Source organism: Hippocampus bargibanti, linkage group LG05 (assembly GCF_051943395.1).
Source record: "Hippocampus bargibanti isolate YZ-2025 linkage group LG05, ASM5194339v1, whole genome shotgun sequence".
Taxonomy (NCBI): Eukaryota; Metazoa; Chordata; class Actinopteri; order Syngnathiformes; family Syngnathidae; genus Hippocampus; species Hippocampus bargibanti.
Window position 1 is genome coordinate 27,166,268 of NC_142738.1, and position 22,111 is coordinate 27,188,378.

At 43.9% G+C, this 22,111-nt stretch overlaps 1 protein-coding gene across 2 annotated transcripts in view; it reads right to left on the reverse strand.

Moving 5' to 3' along the window:
- mapk8ip1a (mitogen-activated protein kinase 8 interacting protein 1a) overlaps positions 1 to 22,111 on the reverse strand; it is a 33,479-nt gene that overhangs the window by 1,595 nt on the left and 9,773 nt on the right. The window contains exons 2-13 of one of the 2 annotated variants that reach the window (XM_088997537.1): positions 14,532 to 14,607; positions 13,342 to 13,914; positions 9,160 to 9,473; positions 8,904 to 9,036; positions 6,959 to 7,213; positions 6,562 to 6,637; positions 6,300 to 6,466; positions 5,792 to 5,895; positions 2,763 to 2,873; positions 1,418 to 1,488; positions 1,200 to 1,298; positions 720 to 836 (exon numbers count right to left, since the gene is read on the reverse strand). In XM_088997537.1, coding sequence (XP_088853663.1) covers positions 764 to 836; positions 1,200 to 1,298; positions 1,418 to 1,488; positions 2,763 to 2,873; positions 5,792 to 5,895; positions 6,300 to 6,466; positions 6,562 to 6,637; positions 6,959 to 7,213; positions 8,904 to 9,036; positions 9,160 to 9,473; positions 13,342 to 13,914; positions 14,532 to 14,607 — 2,052 coding nt within the window. In that variant the 3' untranslated portion in view covers positions 720 to 763. Of the gene's footprint in view, positions 1 to 719; positions 837 to 1,199; positions 1,299 to 1,417; positions 1,489 to 2,762; positions 2,874 to 5,791; positions 5,896 to 6,299; positions 6,467 to 6,561; positions 6,638 to 6,958; positions 7,214 to 8,903; positions 9,474 to 13,341; positions 13,915 to 14,531; positions 14,608 to 22,111 lie in introns of both variants that reach the window. The other variant, XM_088997536.1, reaches the window with a different exon arrangement.

Consider the following 22,111-nt stretch of genomic DNA (forward strand, 5'->3'; position numbering starts at 1 on the left):
AAGTGTCCAAAATCTGCAAAAAAATTGAGCTGCGAATTGGGCATTTTCAGAAAGTCCCGCCCCCAGTTCGTGACGTCACGCCAAGACGTCTTGCATTACTGGAGAATCCAAAAAATGGCTTCAGATTCGGAAATTATGCTTTCTTGTTGCACATCCAATTATGAATATGATTCAAATAGTTCTGAAGAGGAAAACATACATGTTTGCAATCGATTAAAGAATTTATTCCATGCCATTTTGAGGCAACATTGGGGCAACAATGGATCATCAGAAAAGAGGCACAAAATGGCGACCTCCAGTGGCCACCTCCGCTTTCACAGGCTGATAAATTCCTTATATGGAGCTTGGACTCCCTCTTCTGGCGGCTTTTGGGTGCAACACGGTTCTCAGACCAAACATGTACAGCAAAATACATTGACGTGATGGAAGGACGCTACAATGCGTCTTTTTTCACGGTCAGGGGGCGGTCCTTTCGTGACGTCACGTACAGACTCGTCACCAACTCAAAAACAAGACTTCCTGAATATTCAGAGCGAGTCTTAAAACGTAAAATATAGCTATATGCGGTGGAATCTTATTAAAATACGCTCAGTAGAAGTCATTTGAAGCCATTTTACAAATTATGGACACAACTTGTCCGGAGACGTCGGTTGTCCTTTAAAGTCTCAGCAGAGTGATGATTGAGAATCTACACAAATGGATTGCTAGGACATGCGCACCTATAAAATTTGGGACATTCTGCTTCTTGAAGCAAAAGGAAGTGTTATTCAATGAAGATGTCTTCAGTGGGACACGAATACCCAATGTGTTCCTTGTAATACTGATGGAATGCCTTCCTGTAAAACAAGAAGGTATACAATTCAGATGTGTCAGAAAGAAGGATGTAAAAAAGTATGATTCTGTGCTTCAAATTTACAAGCATTTTTATTGAATCCACAAAACACAAGAAAAAAAAACATTTTTATATATGCATATATATTTATTTTATATATAAAACAATCAATTTGATAATACATTTTATTTCACTGTTACCACGTAAACAAGAGTATTACACCAACATCTGGGTTTACCTTTAAAATTGTACTTGTAAATCGACCGCAATGGTATGGTACAGTACCTCAAAGACTGAAAGTAAATTTGAAAGATTGAGGTTGATAATCCAATATGTGCATGACAGAGCAGAATAGAAGAAGGCCTACCCGACTGACTTTGCCAGAGGATGTAAAGTTGTGTCTGCCATCATTACATGACAGGCAAAGCGTTGTTGGTCAGGATGTTTGCTGATGAAACCAAAGTACCTGCAATACATTAATTAAGGTCACTTGCAGCGATCATAGAAATCAATTAACAATGAAGAGCCACTGTGAAACTGACAGGTTCCTTCATACAGTTATGATGACTCCTTCAGTACACTTACTTGTTATGTTTTGGATGGCAGCCACAGAACGAGATATTCTTCAAATGGAAGAAATTGAAACACTGTTCTCCCTGAAAGAGCGATAAAAGAAATATGAATACACAAAAGTCAGTGCTATGTTGTCTGTATTATAAGGCTCACCCAAAAGCATTCATTGGTCTCAAAAGCCGACACTTTAAGTCAGCTAATTTAAAGGTGGCCTTTTCTAAGTTACGTACCAGCAGAAGGATGTCTCTCCCCAGTACAGTACGCTTTGTAATCTAAGGGGCCTTATATATGGATCAATATTCTGATTTATTGGACATGGTACGTATTTTAAATGTTCTTTGTTACAGCTGCAGTGGTTGTGAATGCACAATATAAAGCTATGTTGTATTGTATTCTTTTTAGCATAGCTCCATCTAGTGGATGCAAAATGTAACATCAGCCACTATTAGTAGCTTCTAATATTTGCATTTCATAATGCGGTTTGCCTTATATATGAAAAAAAGTTTTAAAAGAGGCCATTCATTGAAGGTGAGTCGTCTGTGTAAGCTCTCAGTCGTACAGGAGTGGTCCATCGATGAAAAGGTTTCTTCAGCCGTCATCTGACTTATTTCAAGGTGTCGGACGTTTCTCATCTTATCCAAGATGCTTCCTCAGCGAACTAAAGTCTTACTGGTAGTATCGGCCCTATATATATATATATATATATATATATATATACAGTAAAGTCTCGTTATATCGATATATCGATAGTCCCGGTTATATCGATACTATTTCTATGCACGCACGGAGAAAATTACATGCAAACAGGGTCGGATATATCGATAGTCCCGGTTATATCGATATTTTTTCGGACTCCCTTGAATATCGATATAACGAGACTTTACTGTATATATATATATATATATATATATATATATATATATATATATATATATATATATATATATATATATATATATATATATATATATATATATATATATATATATATATATATATATATATATATATATATATATATATATATATATCCCCACTGTCCAGACATGGGGCAATCCGGAGCAAGTGGGGCAATCAGGCCAGTCGTTAGTCAGGACAATAGGAACCATCAGTGGAGCCGCAGGGACTAGTCCTCTGCTCGCCCCAACCTGCGAGCAGCGATATATATATCGGGCCGATACTACCATTAAGACTTTAGATCGCCGAAGAAGCGTCTTGGATAAGAAGCGAAACGTCCGACATCTTCAAAGAAGTACAGATGATGGCTGAAGAAACCTTTTCATCGATTGAAGGTGAGTCTTATACGCCAAAGCGCCAAATAATGCGGAAAATACTGTAGGTATCATTTTGCACATACCCTGTGAGCAGAGTGACATTGGTCCTGGACACTGATTTTCACACCCCTCACACTGACCTCCACCACACAGGCTGAAGGAGGCTGCCCTGCTAATCGTCTGTTATATGCAACCTGTTGGTACATGTGTTCTGAGTCAGTCAGGGAACTTGTCAGAGGAAAGGCACGAGCAGCATTGTAAACACACAAATCCAAGCTACTACAGGTACAGTTTATGTAAAAATTATGCATTATTATACATTCACCAAAGTTGAAGTTGTTTTCTGCAAATTTTAGAACCAGTGAATGGCTCAGGTCGATAATTTTAATAGTTTAGGTATCTGTGGCACCATTTTTTGGTTTTTCATTTATTAATTCCAAAATCGGATGAAAACAATGGTCATGATTCAAAATGGCAAGAGAATATAAAGAGTTTGATAGTTCTCTTTATTTGTAAGTAGGTTCGTTGTCAGATCTCCCAGGCAGGTGACGCGCAGAGCTTGATCGCGGCGTGGAGTTGAGCAAGTCGCTTTGAGTCTGTGAGTCCGAGATGAGTCTGAGATGATTCTGCCCCGTGGTTCACCCAATCTCTCTGTCCCGCGACAGCTCCTTTTATACCATTTTCAAGCGTGTGCTATGCGTCAGGGTGAGACGCACATCAAGGAGATCAAGGAATTGAAAGGCGCATTTCAAAATCATACACACGTGTGACGCCACAAATACACTGTAAGCCTTGCAAAATATTCATGCCAAATGTACTTTAAACGAGTTTCTCATTTTTGAGTTACAATTTAAATTATGCTATCTAGTATCATCTCATTTGGCCTGCTGTCAGCCGGGTTAATACTGTATCCATCTTCATGTGTCATGGTAAGAAAATAAATGGGTGTTTATGTTTTATATATGTTGGTCAAAAGAATGGTGAACTATTCTAAACCAGTATCCATTCAACACATCCTATTTGCACTGAAAGGGTGATCAAAATTTCAGCGTTCAAAAACCCGATGACGATTCTGATCATTTGAATCAAATGTGCTGAATCAAGAAAACATCTAAAACATGCAATATGTTGGCCCGCAAGGACTGGATAACATCACCTTAGCGGCTTGACCTCACCCATCTAAATCTGAAACAAAGGCCATTAGTCAGAAAAAGAGTGGAGTGCCTTCTCAGGATCGGGATGATATTTTGCACCAATATATAAGCGACCAAAATGTGTTTCCTCCACAGGGTGTCCGGACACACCTCGAGAGGTAAAATGAGAAGTTCGTTCAGTCGGGAAAGGTTCATAGTCAATCCGCTTCTTCTCCATGACGAAAGGAGCCAGCTGAAGTGGCTCAGTCATCTGATTAGTAAAAATGCAATTATAAAGTTTCTCTTATGAGAAATACGTATTTCAGAGTGGCAGTCAACGATTCATCTGTATCCTAAGACTATGAAAAATTAAATGAAAGCAAAGCCCATCAGGGAAAAATGTAATGCAGCCAATAAACCTAAAATCACAATCCCCAATACTGAGGTTGTACTGTATACTATAATTGTCAACGCAAATAGGAAGGTTTGTTTTATGAAAGGTGCTCCTGACTCCATACAAGGATTCTGGCAAGAAATAAAAACATGCACTGACAATGTTTTCAAGGAAAAAAAAAAAAAAAACAGTAACAGTGTCAGTTACAGTGGCAACTTAAGATGGCTGCCCTCTGGCTTCAGGTGTGAGATCCCATTCATGCATGAGTCAGGGCCCAAAACACACTACCAAGACTACAAAAATGTATTTGGTTTGATAAATGGAACGTTTGGACAGAAGGAGACTGAATAATAAACATTGTAGGCAGAAATTGTGTAATTACTGTACTACATAGTAAGGAATGATATCGAAAGTATGGAATACATATAGCACAGCAGAGGCCTTTGGAGTCAGCATACTGCTGTCTCTGACAACTGCAGACACAGACAGCAACAAATTTATTTGACCAATAAAAATATACATACTGAATTATTGAATGTCAAGAGAGTAAAAGTGATGGGAAGTGTCGTTCACAGGACGGATTCTCAATTTAACCATGTTTTGGTGCATAACGTGATGCAAAAAGACGATCAATAAATGAGGGCCAATGGGCGATAGACTATACACTGTATGTATTTCTTTCTCGCAAAGACCATTTCCCAAGCCCCTTCGCTGCCCATTTTTGAACATTTTGTTTCAAAACTCACTGATATTATTTGGCATTTGGAACAACATGACTCACACTTGATCTTAGCTTACTGTTTTATGCTTTCCACTGTCTTTGTTTCTAGTTGGTTATTTTATTGCAGTGGTGTCAAACTCATTTTTTTACCATGGGCCATGTTGTAGTTATGGTTTCCTCTCAAGGGGCGTTATGAATTTGGGGAAAACATTCGAATGTTTCATCTCCTACACATATTACATACAGAACGCACAGGAAATGAATGAATAACTTGTTTTCAAATCTGAAGTCAAGAATAATGACTGTTATTGTGGTTTACATAAAACAACTTGAAATTTTGTTTCGGACTTGAGTAAGCATCATGGCACTTGACATGCTTGATTTGCTTTCGTGGGCCAAATAAAATGATCTGGTGTGCCAGATTTAGCCCATGGGCCTTGACTTTGACACCTGTGTTTTATTGGATATATATTTTCTCCATGTAGAGCAGTAAGTTTACAGCGATGGTAATTTTAAAGTAATCTAGAGTTCAGTGAGTGAGTCAGCGAGCGACCGACCGACCGACCGACCGACCGACCGACCGACCGAAACACTCAGCTCTCATAATACCAGTCAGTAACTATGAAAATCATCCCTGTCCTAAAGTTGAAGACATTTTGAACAGGTTACAGATGATACGTTGAAATATGCAGGTGACAAGCAACTATTGTTGTTCCAAAAATCCACAATTGAGAGCACATTGCCTTTGATAATGTGGTTAGTAATTTACTTGCAGTTTTAATATATGTTAACATTTTTCTTATTGTCTTCCACATTGATGACACTTGCAGTTTGGTAAACAGTATACAGTATGTGTTTGTTTACCTTGCGCATTGCAGCACACAGCACATCACTGCCTTTGTGGATAGGGACTTGAACAGAACCTAAGAATCTCACCAGAAACTGCTCTATTGATCCATCTTTTTGTCCTGAGAGAGCGAGAGATGAAGAAAAAAAAAACAATATTTCACCATTAAATCAAGGAAAGAAAACGAAAACTGCCGGAACACGGTGGGGTCGCATGAATTAACACCTAAATGAGTAAACGCTAAGGTCTCGAAAAACAACAGTGCAAGCGAATTGAGAAACACAATTCAAACATATATTCTTTGTTTTTGGAACTGTCGGATGACTGGAGTACAAAGAAAAACCCAAACGCGCACAGAGGGAGCATATAATATAAACTCCAATTTGAACAGACACTGAAATAAGCCACCTGCTGGATTTGAGGTGACCTTACAAACCATTGCCTACTAGACCTCTGATTTCACCAGTCATCCTACTCCCGTGTCAATACTGACATAGATAGTTTTGTTTCCATTGAATTTTTCACCTTTGTTGGTATTTTTGGTTAGCCTGACAGCATAGAAAGCGGGGAAGATTCCTGTCGCTCCGGTCCTCATGTTATATCCCTGACACCACAGATCCTCAGAGTGCTTGAGAATTAGGACTGGGTCATCCGTCTCCAGGTACAGTTCATCAGAATGACGAGGAACAAACCTAATCATGGATAAAGAACAAGCCGTTTGTGTTTGATATCTCGATTGACACAAGCCTACAATCACAGTGTTCGCATGTACTGTGAATATGCTGACCTGTACACAGCTCTGTGGCTCTGCTGTTGCTCCACTCCATCCAACACACAAGAAAAGAGACCAAATGAACCAGCACCTAAGAAATATGAATCCTTATCATACACATGATCACATGATCTGTTTTTCTGGATGTCTCATACTGTGGCATTGGACATGTTGTTCTGCTGTATTGTTGTTGTTTTATGTTAAATGTTCTGCAAAGTGTGTTGTTAAAGTTACAGCTGTGGCAAAAGTATTGTATCAATCAAAATGCATTGCATTGTGTAAGAGATTCAATAGTTTAGAGTAAAGCCATTCTATGATACATTTATAATGGTGTACACAAGTATCATGTTTCTTACTGTATTGCTGACACAAAATGTGCAGGTTTTCACTATTTTTATAAGTAGTGACAAACCGGTGGAATTGTAGTTATTGTCAGAAGAAAATAGGTTGAGGAACTTTTTGCTTCTGGGAGCACTTGCTCTTCCCCCATGAGACTTCTCTTGATCTGATGTTTTGCTTGACTTTATTTTGGGCTGCTTGCTGACCCTCGCCACCACCTCCCTCCTCCTCTTCACTTCCTCCTCCCGTCGCCTCCTCAAGTCTTCTTCTTTCATCTTTCTCTTCTCCTCATCCTCCTTTCTTTTCATTTCTTCTTCTTTCCTCCGACCTTGGAGCAAAAAAACAACAACACAAATTAATCAGATCTGCTTAAAGGATAACCGACGTCACTTTTTTGTTTTTTAACTGACACCAGAAAAACGTTTTATAGCATCTAAAATACCCAAAGCATGCAGTATTATAGTTTTAGTCAAATGCAAAACACCAATAAAAATGGCTTAAAGTGTCCAAAATCTGCAAAAAATTGAGCTGCGAATTGGGCATTTTCAGAAAGTCCTGCCCCCATTTCGTGACATCACGCCAAGACGTCTTGCATTGCTTGTGAATTAAAACAATGGCTTCAGATTCGGAGAATATGCTTTCTTGTTACACATCCAGTTACACATCCAGTTATCAATATGAGTTATGATATGATAGTCCTGGTGAGCAAAGCATACATGTTTGCAATCGATTAAATAATTTATTTGGGCCATTTTGAGGCAAACGGGCGGGGGGGAATGTCTCACCCAAAAAGAGGCAGAAAAATGGCGACCAGCCATGGTGAGAAATGAATCAGCCCGTTTCCACAGGCTGATACATTCTTTCCATGGAGTTTGCCTCCCTCTGCTGGCGGCTTTTGGGTGTAAGACATGGTTTAAAAAAACAGTACAGCAAAATACATTGATGTGATGGAAAGACGTTACAATGCGTCTTTTTTTACGATGAGGAGGCGTCACATACGGACTCGTCACCAACGCAAAAACAAACAAGACTTCCTGAATGTTCAGCGCGAGTCTTAAAACGTAAAATATAGCTATATGCGGTGGAATCTTATTAAAATACGCCCAGTAGAAGTCATTTGAAGCCATTTTACAAATTATGGACACAACTTGTCCGGAGACGTCGGTTGTCCTTTAAGGAATACTATTGAAGGGCAAAGGTTCTACATGGAGATATTTGCTACTGTAACCACTGTTTTTACCCCATTAAAAAAATCTCAAGTGTCTATAATAAGACAATGGATAAATAAGAACCACAGACAGACCTTTATGGAAGTAGGAATTCTGTAAGGAAGTTGAAAATGCAAATGTTGAGCCATCTTTCATTGCAAATGTATCTGGTATCCCCATATCAACGGCTACCGTCTTTTGTCTCCAGTCTGCTAATGTTTTTTCCACAACCGCAGCCAATGAGACCAAACCACTTCTTTTTTATTCTCTTTTGGAGTTTACCTGTTTTTCCATTGGTGTTGTTGGCAAATGGCCTAAAGAGTGAAGGGGTGTGAAGAAAAGTATGCTTTATATTGGAACATTTGACCCCAAAGAAGCACATAAAAACATCTACCCATTAATTTTCTACACTGCTTGTCTTCATTAGTGTTACACGTGAAATGGAGTCTTCCACCTGACTTTTGAATTTCACTCATAATCACACATATGGTGTTTTCTCTTTGTTTTGAGGACTTTGTTTATGATTTAGCTGTCTCAGTCTTTTGTTCATACAATTTGTCAACTTCACCCTGTTTCACCCTCCTTCCTTATTTTTGGGGTCCTCCATCCACCATCATGCAAAGTGACAGAGAAACCCCACAGGAACATCAGCAGACCATGCAAAGTCCACACATTTTGACCAGAGCAGAGATTAGAATCACAAATCTGAAATGCCTGCATGGTAACCACCACCACTGAAACACTAAGATTCTACACAAAGGTTCTCATTGACCGCTTCTACTTGCAAGTTTCAATTAAAAAATATCTCACCTTGCTTGCTCGCTTCATCTTCTTTCCTTTTCCTTTCTTCCTTGTACTCAGGATCTTGCTCTTCATTGGCTGACTGATAGATGGTCTCAGCATCACTGTCATCATTGTGTCCACTGTTGCCGTGCAAGCAGTCCTTGACGCCAACCATTTCCAGTTGAGCATGTTCATCAACCGGCAAAGCGTATTTCACATAGTCACAATCTAATCCTGCAAATGCTTCATTCATCGGTACAGGTTGTGCATGTACAAAATCTACCTGATCGACAGATTTGGTGGTCTCAGCCTCAGTCACATTCTTACACATTCCATGCACTGGCTTCACGTGCGACTGTGTCTTCTCTGATTTTGCATCACTTTTTAGGCAGGATTTTGTACTCTGATGGAGTTTACAGGTGGAATATGCTCCTTCCCCTTCTTCTTCACAGATGTCTGGGTTTGCAGGATGGGATAAAGGAGGATGCTGAGGTTCTCCCTCAGTGTCTGAGCTAAGGGACATTCTGTTTGATGCCCCCTCACTGTTTGACTGGGAATGAACAGTGGGATTATGACTTTTCCTGTCATGGTTTTGACCTAGTAAATCAAACACATAAACAAAGATTAATTGATGACCATGAATTTGGATAATAAATATTTGATTATCTAAGACTATTTCATTTAATCTGAGAAGGACTTTCTTGTTATCTGCTTTTACAGGCAAAGACAGCGAGTCCTAGAAGTAGTATTTGACTGGGAGGAGGAATAGCACCGGCATCCATATGAGAGTGTCAAAATGGGAGAACTTTGAGTGCATCCCGGGAAAGGTTGGAGACAGTGAGCCTGAGCGGGCCATGTTCTTTGCCTCCATTGTTTAAACAGCCCACCGGTGTTAGGGCTATAAATTGGTCAGTGTGTGTCATGCCAGGATAATTTTTCACATTATCTGCTACATTAGCGATGTTAATATTGAAAGGTCGCTTTCTTTAGCCGCATTTCAATGAAAATAATCAAACAAAAAAAAAACCAGAACATTCTAATTCATAATGAATGTTTAAAAAAATCATCATATTGAAATGTAAATTTTCATTGAATTTGACACTCAATTTAAGCAAAAAAATATCTTGCAATACTCATTGTCATACGAATTTGTAGAATAAAAATAATGTTATATATATATATATATATATATATATATATATATATATATATATATATATATATATATATATATATATATATATATATATATATATATATATATATATATATATATATAAGTGTGTATCCCCCAAAAGATTTTAATCCGTTCCCAGGTCTCCATAAAATATAATTTCAACTAAATAAACCTTAAAACTACTCACAACATACCTTATTCTATGTATAATAAATGTGCTGATGAATAAATGTGAATGAAAGAAATACACTGCACTGTTTAATAAAGTCACTTTATTTACATTTGTGATGGTCGTTGATGGCTCTTAATTGACACCTGACTTGTAAGATCTTACGAAACGGAAGCATCACATAATCTTTCATCATGTTGATGATGATTATCTGGATGGAACTGTTCAATAAAATGGAACTGTTCAATAAAAGCCTGCACATTAACTCCTAAATGGCCTGCTTCTGCTTGTCCTCTTGAAGGCAAATCAAATCCTCTGTGTTGAGGACCTCATTATGGTCAGCACTTTGAGTCCCATAGGTCCGGGCAGAGATTTTATTACAACAAGCCTGTCAATCTAGGCAAAATAAAAAGGCACACTCGCAATCCCGGAAAGCAACAAACGTACGCGATTGCGGCTAACAATCACCTCGGGCAAAGCAAACTCTTTGACTTGCCAGCACAAGACACTGCGAGGGGCGAGGTGTCGTAATCATGTCACTGGTGAGGTGACAGCGACTCGTTGAAATGTCCCAGTATCGGTGATTAGGGGATCAATACGCACATCTCGTTCGTGTTTCTCAATGATCTCCTTCTTCTCCTCGACTGTAATTTTGTTTTGTGTCTTCTTCGGTTGGCGGAAGTCGGGAGCGGCGGCCCCGCCCCAGCTGTCAACTCGCACGTGACAATTTCGGTGTCATTAGTCACGTGAAAGCATCGACTGAATAACGCCTTTGTGTAAAGCTTTTAGGCGAAGTATGGGAGGAATGGTGGACGGTACCGGGCTCTTTATTTGTAGAATGGTAGTCGAAAGTTACTCTCAGGGAAGTGACACACCGCGTGAGAGATGTGTCAGGCTGAGATTCACATGACAGCTGCGGTGTGCACATGTGACACCACAAACGCACACCTTGTTCGTGTTTCTTCTCCTGTTTTTGTTTTGTATCTTCTTCGGCTGAACACGAGCCTGTGGTGGCATCTTTTTCGGTCCCATCACGGCAAAATATCGTTGAAGACGATCGACGTGTGCACTCATAGAAAAGGGGTGTGGAAAGGTAGGCCAGCTGGTACGCTGTTCGGTCGTGTGGTTTTGTGTTCTTCCGCCGAAGATTACTCCGCCAGCCGTGGTGGGGGGTGTGTAACGTGAAAATAGTGCGTATGCCAAGGTTTAATTTTCATAAATGTAACGTTCGTAAACCGAAAAGTTCGTATGGCAAGGTGTTCGTAAACCAAGGCCCCACTGTGTGTGTGTATATATATATATATATATATATATATATATATATATATATATATATATATATATATATATATATATATATATAAATCCTCGCCTCACCCCTAATGGGTGGTGCTTGTCCCCCATTTTTTAGCTCGGGTCCTCTACCAAAGGCCAGGAAGCTTGAGGGTTCTGCGCAGTATCCGTGCTGTTGCCAGCACTGCGCTTTTCTGGACCGAGATATCCGATGTTGTTCCCAGGATCTGTTGCAACCACTCGTCGAGTTTGGGGGTGACTGCCCCGAGTGCTCCGACCACCACAGGCACGACTGTCACCTTTACCTTCCAGGCTCTCTCCAGCTCCTGTCTGAGCCCTTGGTATTTCTCGATTATCTCCTGTTGCTTCTTTCTGATGTTTCTATCACTCGGGACCGCTACATCCACAGGGCCTGCTCTTGAGCAGCCAGGATGAGTGCCTCTGTGCTATCCTTTAGGCCAGCCCTCTCTAGCCACTGATAGGACTTCTTGAGATCAGCCACTTCAGTTATGGTTCGGTGGTACATTCAGTGGAGGGGTTTTTCCTCCCATGATTGTCACTCTTCCAGCACCTCATTCTCTGTTCCCCATTGTCTGAGACATTCTTTGAGTACATCATCCGTTGGAGCCTTCTCTTTGATCTATTCATTGAGCTTGGATGTTTCATCCTGGACAGTGGCTCTCACACACTAGGCCCCGGATCCTTCCTTACGGCTTGTGTACAGTCTCAGGGTGCTGGACTTGGGATGGAACCCTTCATGCACGGTGAGGAGTTTTCGGGTCTTAACATCCATGGTCTGAATCTCTTTCTTTGGCCACCTTATTATTCCTGCAGGGTATCTGATCATTGGCAGGGCATAGCTGTTTATTGCCCGGGTCTTTGTCTTGCCATTGAGCTGCCTTCTTAGGACTTGCCTCACCCGCTGGAGGTATTTGGTCGTAGCCGCTTTCCTTGTTGCTAGTTCGAGGTTGCCATTGGCCTGTGGTATACCGAGGTACTTGTAGCTGTTTTCAATGTCTGCTATTGTTCCTTCAGGGAGTGAGACCCCTTCAGTGTGGACTACCTTGCCCCTCTTAGTCACCATCCGACTACATTTCTCCAGTCCGAAGGACATCCCAATGTCACTGTTGTATATCCTGGTTGTGTGGATCTGGGAGTCTATGTCCCTTTCGCTCTTAGCATACAGCTTTATGTCATCCATGTAGAGGAGGTGACTGATTGTAGCGCCATTTCTGAGGCGGTATCCATAGCCTGTCTTGGCGATTATTTGGCTCAGGGCTTTCAGTCCTATGCAGAACAGCAGTGGGGAGAGTGCATCACATTGGTATATGCCACATTTGATGGACACTTGTGTTAGTGGCTTGCCATTGGCTTCAAGTGTGGTTTTCCACATCCTCATCGAGTTTGCAACGAAGGCTCTCAGAGTCCTTTTGACTGCCACTGATTAGAACGACCAGCAACTGCGAGGCTGCAGGCAGGGCTGACAGCGATACCCGTTGGTCGCCAAGCCGAACGTGGCAGTCTGCCACTGATCGGGACAACCAGCATCTGTGCAGGTGCAGGTGGGGCCGACCGCGCCACCCGTTGGTCGCCAACCAGATCATGACACTTATGAGCACCAGTCAAGAGGCGAGCAGCAGGATTCTAGACCGTCTGGAAACGCTTAATGGAGGAATGACTCATTCCAAGGTAAAGCGTTAATGTATATTATTATATATGAAACTATCTTAAAGTCTAATGTCAGAATAGCTGTGTGATCAAGTGTCTTGCATGAGGACAAACCAATAGAGAAAACCCCCAATTTGAAGCCAAATGTGATTTATTACCTTTGTCCTCTTTTCTTGGTGCTACAGGTGTGCGTGGAACGACCATGGCTGTCAGGTAAACTTGGTTGGGAAGTGAGTTGTTTGTCTTCCCCCTTCTTGTACTCGGGTTATCCTTTCTGGCAAATAGTTTTGCCCTGCCATGTGACCCTGAGCTTTTGAGTCCACTTGCTTCTTTTGCTCTTTGATTGATGGTTTTGTCTTTCTCCTTCCTCTTGGACTCATCACACAGTCTTCCACCTCTGTGTTCTTCCCTTCCTGATGTCACTTCCTGATCTTTTCCTCTGATGTCCCCCATGGTCCTCTGCCCCATTGCGCCTGTTCCTCTCCCTACCCCTCTTCCTCTTCCTGTTCCCGCTGCTGCCCCTCTTCGTTGGCCCTTAGCCATGCTAATTGACTGTGTGGTTCCTTGCGGCTGCTTTTCTCGCGGGCGAGCCCGCGTGTCGCCAGTTGCAGCTTGAGTGCTGGCTCTGCTGTTTGCCCCATTGACAGTTGGAGGTTGAGGGGCTGGGCGGCGAGTGCAGGGTCGGACTTTGTCATCTGCTTTTGATTGGATGTCAGGCCGTATTTGATCCCCTAAAAACACAAAATAAGAAATCTGATTATTCATTAGGTAATGTGGAAATCTGAAAAGGCTTGGAAAATCCATAAAATATGAATCAATACTGTAGTCTTGATTTTCGCCCATTCTTTTGATTTTTACTTGTTTTCTTAGGAGATGAATCATTATTATAGTATGAAAAGGTGCACTGCTCATGAAGTAATCTAAGATTAATGCTCATTATTATCTCAAAATTGAAAACGTAAATCTCATTTTTACCCCCAGCACACCTCATACTGTCGAGACAGAAAGTAGACTCGAGTTGAGACCAGGTAAAAGCAGGTTTAAGTATAGAACAAGTGGTGTAACACAATGCGATGGATTTTAGTGGTTCTGAGCTTTGCGGATGTATGTGGTGCGTACTGTTATATTCCATACATAATTTTAGTTTAAAATCAAAAGCGAATAAAGGGAATTGCTTTGATTTCCAGGGAATCGAGTTGGTTGTACTCATTTCCACAGTGGCACAGACAACTATTTCCACCTATACACGCCTACAAAATGACAAAAGAAAGAAAACTCCACCCATAAACACAGACCATACTTTGCTCTGGGCATGAAATTCAGGCCTTTGGTGTCCAATTATCCATACCTGGAATGTGTGGGGAAGAAGATCGGGAGTCCTTCCAACTATCCTTCTTCCCGAAAGAATTGTTGTTAATCGTGTCCTGGGGTGAGATGATGAGAACAGAAGAAAAGTGTGAAAGTGAAATACAGAATACAGTATGTCTGAACTATCATTATTGTTCTAATTACACCCACAACACATGCTGTTCACAAAGAAAGCAAGCAAAAGCTTGACTACAATTGTGTGCGTGTATATGTATGTGTGTGTGTGTGTGTGTGCGTGTATATGTATATGTGTGTGTGTGTGTGTGTGTGTGTGTGTGTGTGTGTGTGTGTGTGTGTGTGTGTGTGTGTGTGTGTGTGTGTGTGTGCGGACGTGCATGCATTTGTAAATGCACTGGTATGTGTGTCCATATGTCAGAGATATGACAGTGGACGAAGATTTGGAACAAGAAAGATTGTCCCTACTGCCGGCAGGAAATGCAGTCCTTCACGACATCCGTCTGAATTCTGCAGCCTTTTGCCAAGCTATTTATTGAGACTACATGCAAATCAAAGTGATACATTAGTAAAACATAGTTTTCTTGATTAGAATACCACACCTCTTGAGTTGTAAGCACGAACAGCTGTAGGCAAAAAAAATTGTGTTTTCCATGAACTGATAAATTTGTAACCTGGCGAATGTGATAAGGAGTTTCCCAAGTCCTAAATTCTGTGCCAGGCCAGATCTCCTAGATCAGTGTTTTTCAACCAGTGTGCCGCGGCTCACCACTGTGCCGCGAGATATTGTCAGGTGTGCCGCGGGAAATTATCCGATTTGTGTGCCTGTGCAGTCTAGCGCCTGGCAGAGTAATCATGTAGTACTTTTCCATACCAGCAGTTGGCAACAGCGGATAGTTGTGCGTCACTAATTCGCTTTGAGACTGTGACGACGCTCGAGTGCAAAAAGGCAGGACTCGAGCGACGGGGTTTGGCGAAAGGGAAGGACCCGAAATAAACGACGTGACAGGCTTGGAAGGAGCAAGAGTCTTTACTGAAACATGCATCAAAAATAACAAACAGGGAAGAGTGGAGGAAGATAACTAAATAATAGCAGACCTGGCAACACGGAAGTGGTAACGGCAACATCCAAAAATACTCCGACGGAGACGGTAGTGAGCGATAGGCAGATATAGACAGAAAGCACAATCAGTGAATGACAATCAGCTGTGGGAACCCAGGTGAGTAATGATTGGAGGGGCCGTCTCCCGGGAGTGGCGGAGGAGGTGACAGGAGGGGCGGGGCGCGCCCAGGATGGCAACGAGATGTGACAGAGACAAGCGAATTAGTGACGCATGGATAGCGCGGCAAGTGCAGATTGTTGCTAGCGGGACGACATTGAAAGTGTATTGCCAAGGAGTTCTCCATGCTGGCTAACAAAGCTATTTTGACATTGCTCCCATTTTGCACAACATATCTGTGTGAGGTGAGCTTTTCAAGCCTGACTGCAGTAAAAACAAAAGACAGAGAAAGACAGAGCTGTGGAGGAAGGGCTTTCTGTGTGTCTTTCATCCATCCCGGCCAGGATATCAGCTCTCTCTCTATATATATATATACAGTAAAGTCTCATTATATCGATATTCAAGGGAGTCCGAAAAAATATCGATATAACCGTCACTATCGATATATCCGACCCTGTTTGCATGTAATTTTCTCCGTGCGTGCATAGAAATAGTATCGATATAACCGGGACTATCGATATATCCGATATCGATATAACGAGACTTTACTGTATTGTGATGTCATGAGAGGCTTGCTCTCAGCGGGACGGGACAAGAAGTGCAATGGACGACAGGTTTGGATGCAAAGAAAAAGGTTTTAATCAAGGGTTCCAGGGGGAATTCACAAGCAACAAAGGTTTGAATAGTGTCTCTTCCAATACTTATCAAAATAAAGTCTCTTCTGCTACTTAAATCCAAATAAAGTCTCTTCTGAGGTAAAAACTGAAGACGGGGTTCTTTACAAGAGTCTCTAGGCCTCACCCCTCTTGACGTCCTCGTCATGTAGCCTAGCCACCTTAGCTAGGTTCAAATCCAGTATCCAGTCGTGTGGTCCCAACTGGCAATGAGTTCCACGCAGCAATCAACTTCTCCACAGAGCACAGCAATCGAGCTTGTCTTTCCCCAAGCTGCACACTCAAAGGCTCTCTGCCTTAAGAGCCCTGCTTTCCAATCAAGCCCTGATCAGCCGCAGGTGTGTGGGTTTAATTGCTGCCTTCCACCAGGTGGGGCCAAGACTCTCTCTGGGTGGAGCCATCTTAGGGGGATGTATTTGCCCTCCAGGACACAGCCTCTCGTGACATCACACATCCCCCCCCCCCTTGAGACCGACGTCCTCGGCGGGGTGAAGGATACGAAGCAGGCCAGGAAGGCCTCCCTTCGGGAGAGGGCATCCGCATTGCCTTGGCGCTTGCCAGCCCTGTGGACCACAGAGAAGTTAAAGGCCTGCAGACTCAAGAACCACCTGGTTACTCTGCTGTTGGTCTCCTTGTTCCTGGCTATCCACTGGAGAGGAGCATGATCAGAGACCACCGTGAATCGTCTTCACAGGAGATAGAAGCGCAATGACTCCAGCGCCCATGTAATGGCAAGGCACTCCTTCTCCACGGTGGAATAATTATTTTCCCTGGGCAACAGCTTCCTGCTAAGGTACAGGATGGGATGTTCCTCTCCTCCATGGACTCGCGAGAGTACAGCCCCCAGACCAACTTCCGATGCATCCGCTTGCACCATGAAGTCCTTGCTGAAGTCTGGTGCCACCAGGATCGGGCTGGAACATAGCGCCTGTTTTAGATTGGCGAAGGCCATTTCGGCCTCTGGGCTCCACTTCACCAATCGGGAGTGTTTTTTTGTCGTCAATTCTGTCATGGGGGCTGCTATAGTAGCAAAGTCAGCGATAAAGCGTCTATAGTAGCCAGCCATGCCTAAGAACGACCTCACCTGCTTCTTGGTAAGGGGTTGGGGCCAATCTCGTATAGCCCGTAGTTTTGCTTCTTGAGGCTTCACCAGCCCCCGTCCTATAGTGTAGCCCAGGTAGTTGGTCTCGCCAAATGCCAACCTGCACTTTTTCAGGTTCGCTGTGAGGCCTGCTTTTCTGAGGGAGTCAATCACAGCTTGCACTCGGGGGAAGTGACTCTCCCAGTCGGGACTCTGTATGACGACATCATCTAAGTAGGCTGCTGCGTACCTCTTGTGGGGGGTGAGGATCCGGTCCATTAAGCGCTGAAACGTGGCGGGTGCTCCATGGAGACCAAACGGGAGCCTGGTGTATTGGTAGAGCCCCTCAGGTGTGGCGAAGGCTGTCTTCTCCTTTGATGCCGGGGTCAGGGGCACCTGCCAATAACCCTTTGTGAGGTCGAGAGTGGTGATGAAACGTGCCTGTCCCAGGGAGTCAATAACATCATCAACACGAGGCATGGGGTACGCATCAAATTCAGACACCTCATTCAACTTCCGATAGTCGTTGCAGAATCGTATTGACCCGTCTGGCTTGGGAACCAACACGATCGGACTTGCCCAGGCACTTTGGGACTCCTCAATTATTCCAAGTTCCAGCATCTTCCGTATCTCCTCTTGAATAGCTGCCTTACGGGCCTCCGGCACCCGGTATGGACGTTGGTGGACTGTTTTTCCAGGTGTGGTGCGTATCTCGTGTCGCACCACGTCCGTGTGTCCAGGTATGGAGGAGAAGACGTCTTGGTTACGCTCAACCAATTCAAGGGTCATCTGGCGTTGGTGTGGGGACAAATTTGGACCCGTCTGGACGTCTTCTCTGGCCGGTTCCTTCGCCTCGCTGGGGGGTAGGCAACTAAACAGCGCCTCTCTGGCATGCCATTTCTTTAGGAGGTTAACGTGATAAATCTGCTCCGGTTTCCTCTTACCAGGTTGCCTCACCTTGTAGTTTACCTCCCCCACGCGTTCAATGACCTCAAAGGGCCCCTGCCAGGATGCCAGGAACTTGCACTCCACGGTGGGTACCAAGACCAGCACTCGGTCCCCTGGCTTGAACTCTCGAGGCTGGGCAGGTCTATTGTAGGAGGCTTGCTGCTGTCGTTGGGCCGCTTCCATGTGTTCTCGCACTATGGGATAAATGGCCTTCATCCTTTCCCGCATGTCCCCCACATGCTCGATGAGGGTACGTTGTCGGCACGGCTGCTCTTCCCAAGCCTCTTTGGCAATATCCAGCAGTCCCCGGGGCCTGTAAGAGTACAACAACTCAAAGGGTGAGAAACCGGTAGAAGACTGTGGTACCTCCCTCACGGCAAACAGCAAGTATGGGAGCAGTTGATCCCTGTTTCGGCCATCTTCTTTGATAACTTTCCTCATCATGGCCTTGAGTGTTTTGTTGAATCGCTCTACCAGTCCATCTGTCTGTGGGTGGTAGATGGAGGTTCTCAGCTGCTTGACCTTGAGCAGGGCACACAGGTCCTTCATGACCTTGGACATAAAGGGGGTTCCCTGGTCGGTCAGTATCTCCTTTAGGATCCCTACCCGGCTGGCAAGAGCAAACAGTTCCTTTGCGATCTGCTTTGTGGTAGCCTTTCTGAGGGGGACAGCTTCTGGGAACCGGGTGGCATAATCCATCATTACTAAAATATACTGGTGTCCCCTAGCACTTTTTGGTAGGGGTCCGACTATGTCCAGTCCAAGCCTCTGAAAAGTGGTCTCAATGATGGGTAAGGGAATTAGCGGGTTTCTGTATGTGGGCTTGGGCGCCACCTGTTGGCACTCGGGGCAAGAACGACAATAGTTCTCCACATCCTTGTGCACCCCTGGCCAGAAGAACCGTTGCAAGATTCTGTCTTTTGTCTTTTCCACCCCTAGGTGTCCCCCTAGCAGGTGTGTGTGTGCCAAGTCCAGTACAGTAGCTCGGTGTGGTTGTGGTACAAGAAGTAGTTCGCGTACTTCATCATTTTGCTTCGTAACCTGGTATAATAACCCCCGATCAACCGCAAAATGGGGGTATGTGGGGCTTGTCCTTTCCCCCAGTACTACACCCTCTAAAACCTGCACATTCTTCATGGCGTTAGCAAGGGTAGGATCCTGTAACTGGGCTGTACCATACCGGCCTGTTAGAGGAAGCAGCTTCTAGGTCCCTGGGTTCTCATCACCACTGGAAGCCAGGAGATTTTCTGGCGCTGGAGTTTCCTCGGCGGTCTCTGGGCCAGACTCCGTCTCCGGTGGTGCATTTACTGTCCCTAGGAGGGCACAGGCTGGGGAGAGTGAATTAGAGGGGTAGGCTTGAGTATTCACTGCACGCGTCTTACCTCTCCCCTTCCGAGATAGTCGGGCCAGTCTTTCCTGCGTTTCTCTCCACAGGGGGTGAAAGGCCGGGCAGTCGCGTCCAATCAGGAGGGGGACAGGGAGCGAGTCAACCACACCAGCTACCGTGCGGATGATTCCCTTGGTTGTGGTCGTGGTGAGTTCCGTAGTGTGGTACTCTCTGGTGTCTCCGTGGAAGCAGGAGACTGGAAGGGTTTTCTCCGGAGATAACCTGGTTGGATCGACCAGCGTTTGGCGCACCAAGGTGACCAGGCTTCCGGAGTCCAGCAGGGCTTCAACATCCTGTTGATTCACTGTCACCGGACAGGTGGGGGGCCTTGTTAGTGAGCTTTCACTACCTCCCAGGAGGGAGGCATAGTGAGCAGGGTGGGCACTGGAAGAGTCAGCGGTCGGCATGGACTCTTCCGCTGGTTTTCCACACTGCCATGAGATGTGTCCCGTCTCTCCGCATCTGTGGCATCGTCTGGTTTCGGTGCCACTGGGCGGCCGCCACGGCCTGGGTGGACTTCTGACACTACCTGGAGCAATCTTGGCGGGCTTGGGCAACTTTGGGCGGGCCATTTCAGTCCGGGATGGGGGTGTGTTGCCGGTTTCCCTCTTGGTCGTTCGCAGCATCTCCGCTGTGGCCTGGTACTGCTCCACCGCTGCCACTGTTTAACCCGCAGTAGTCAGCGACTGCTGACTGATTATCCTTTTTGCCGATCCACGACAATGGCCTCGACCACCTCAGCTGCCGTGCTCCTTTCCGGTTCCAGCCACTTCCGTGCGATGCAGGCCAATTCGTGCATCTGTGCCCGTGGAGGTTGGTCTGGCTGGAAAGTCCAGGTGTGGAAGCGCTGTGCCATCCCGAACTTGGTGAGCCCGTGTCTGCTGAGAATTTCAGCTTTTAAATAGTCGTAGTCTTCTGCTCTGTCTGCGGTCAAGTCCAGGACAGCATTCAGCGATTCCCCTGTCAGGAAGGGTGCAAGCAATCCCACCCACTGCTGCTTGGGCCACTTTTCCCGAGTGGCGGTTGCTTCAAACGTATGCAAGTATGCCTCAACATCATCCGTCGCCCCCATCTTGGCTAAAAAATCCCCCGCCTTCACCCGGGGAATATTCTTGGCGGCCATTTGTTTCTGCAAGAGCAATTCCTCTGCCTTCAGTTCATTGACTTGCAAGCAGGGTTTTCAAAACGTCTTCCATTTTTGTAATTGAGGATATTTTCAATTTAGAAAAACCATAACACAAACCCTCAATGTCCATGCACTTACTACCGCTTGTCCAATGCCCGCATCCTCCACCATATGTGATGTCATGAGAGGCTTGCTCTCAGCGGGACGGGACAAGAAGTGCAATGGGCGACAGGTTTGGATGCAAAGAAAAAGGTTTTAATCAAAGGTTCCAGGGGGAATTCACAAGCAACAAAGGTTTGAATAGTGTCTCTTCCAATACTTATCAAAATAAAGTCTCTTCTGATGCTTAAATCCAAATGAAGTCTCTTCTGCTACTTAAATCCAAATAAAGTCTCTTCTGAGGTAAAAACTGAAGACGGGGTTCTTTACAAGAGTCTCTAGGCCTCACCCCTCTTGACGTCCTCGTCATGTAGCCTAGCCACCTTAGCTAGGTTCAAATCCAGTATCCAGTCGTGTGGTCCCAACTGGCAATGAGTTCCACGCAGCAATCAACTTCTCCACAGAGCACAGCAATCGAGCTTGTCTTTCCCCAAGCTGCACACTCAAAGGCTCTCTGCCTTAAGAGCCCTGCTTTCCAATCAAGCCCTGATCAGCCGCAGGTATGTGGGTTTAATTGCTGCCTTCCACCAGGTGGGGCCAAGACTCTCTCTAGGTGGAGCCATCTTAGGGGGATGTATTTGCCCTCCAGGACACAGCCTCTCGTGACATCACAATATATATATATATATATATATATATATATATATATATATATATATATATATATATATATATATATATATATATATATATATATATATATATATATATATATATATATATATATATACCTACATAGACCTGTCATATTGTGTTGCACATTATGTCTTTTGTGTATGCTGTGGCTGGTATATTGGTTAATTATGCATAATATGATAAACAAAATTCAAAAAAAAAGCATACGTTAACAGTGTCCTTGAGAGTTTTGAAAGGCGCTTATAAATGAAATATATTACTATTATTATTAATACTTTTTTCCCCACATTTTCAACTGGGGGTGTGCCCCGAGATAATTTCAATGGAAGAAATGTGCCTTGGCTTGAAAAACGTTGAAAAACACTGTCCTAGAT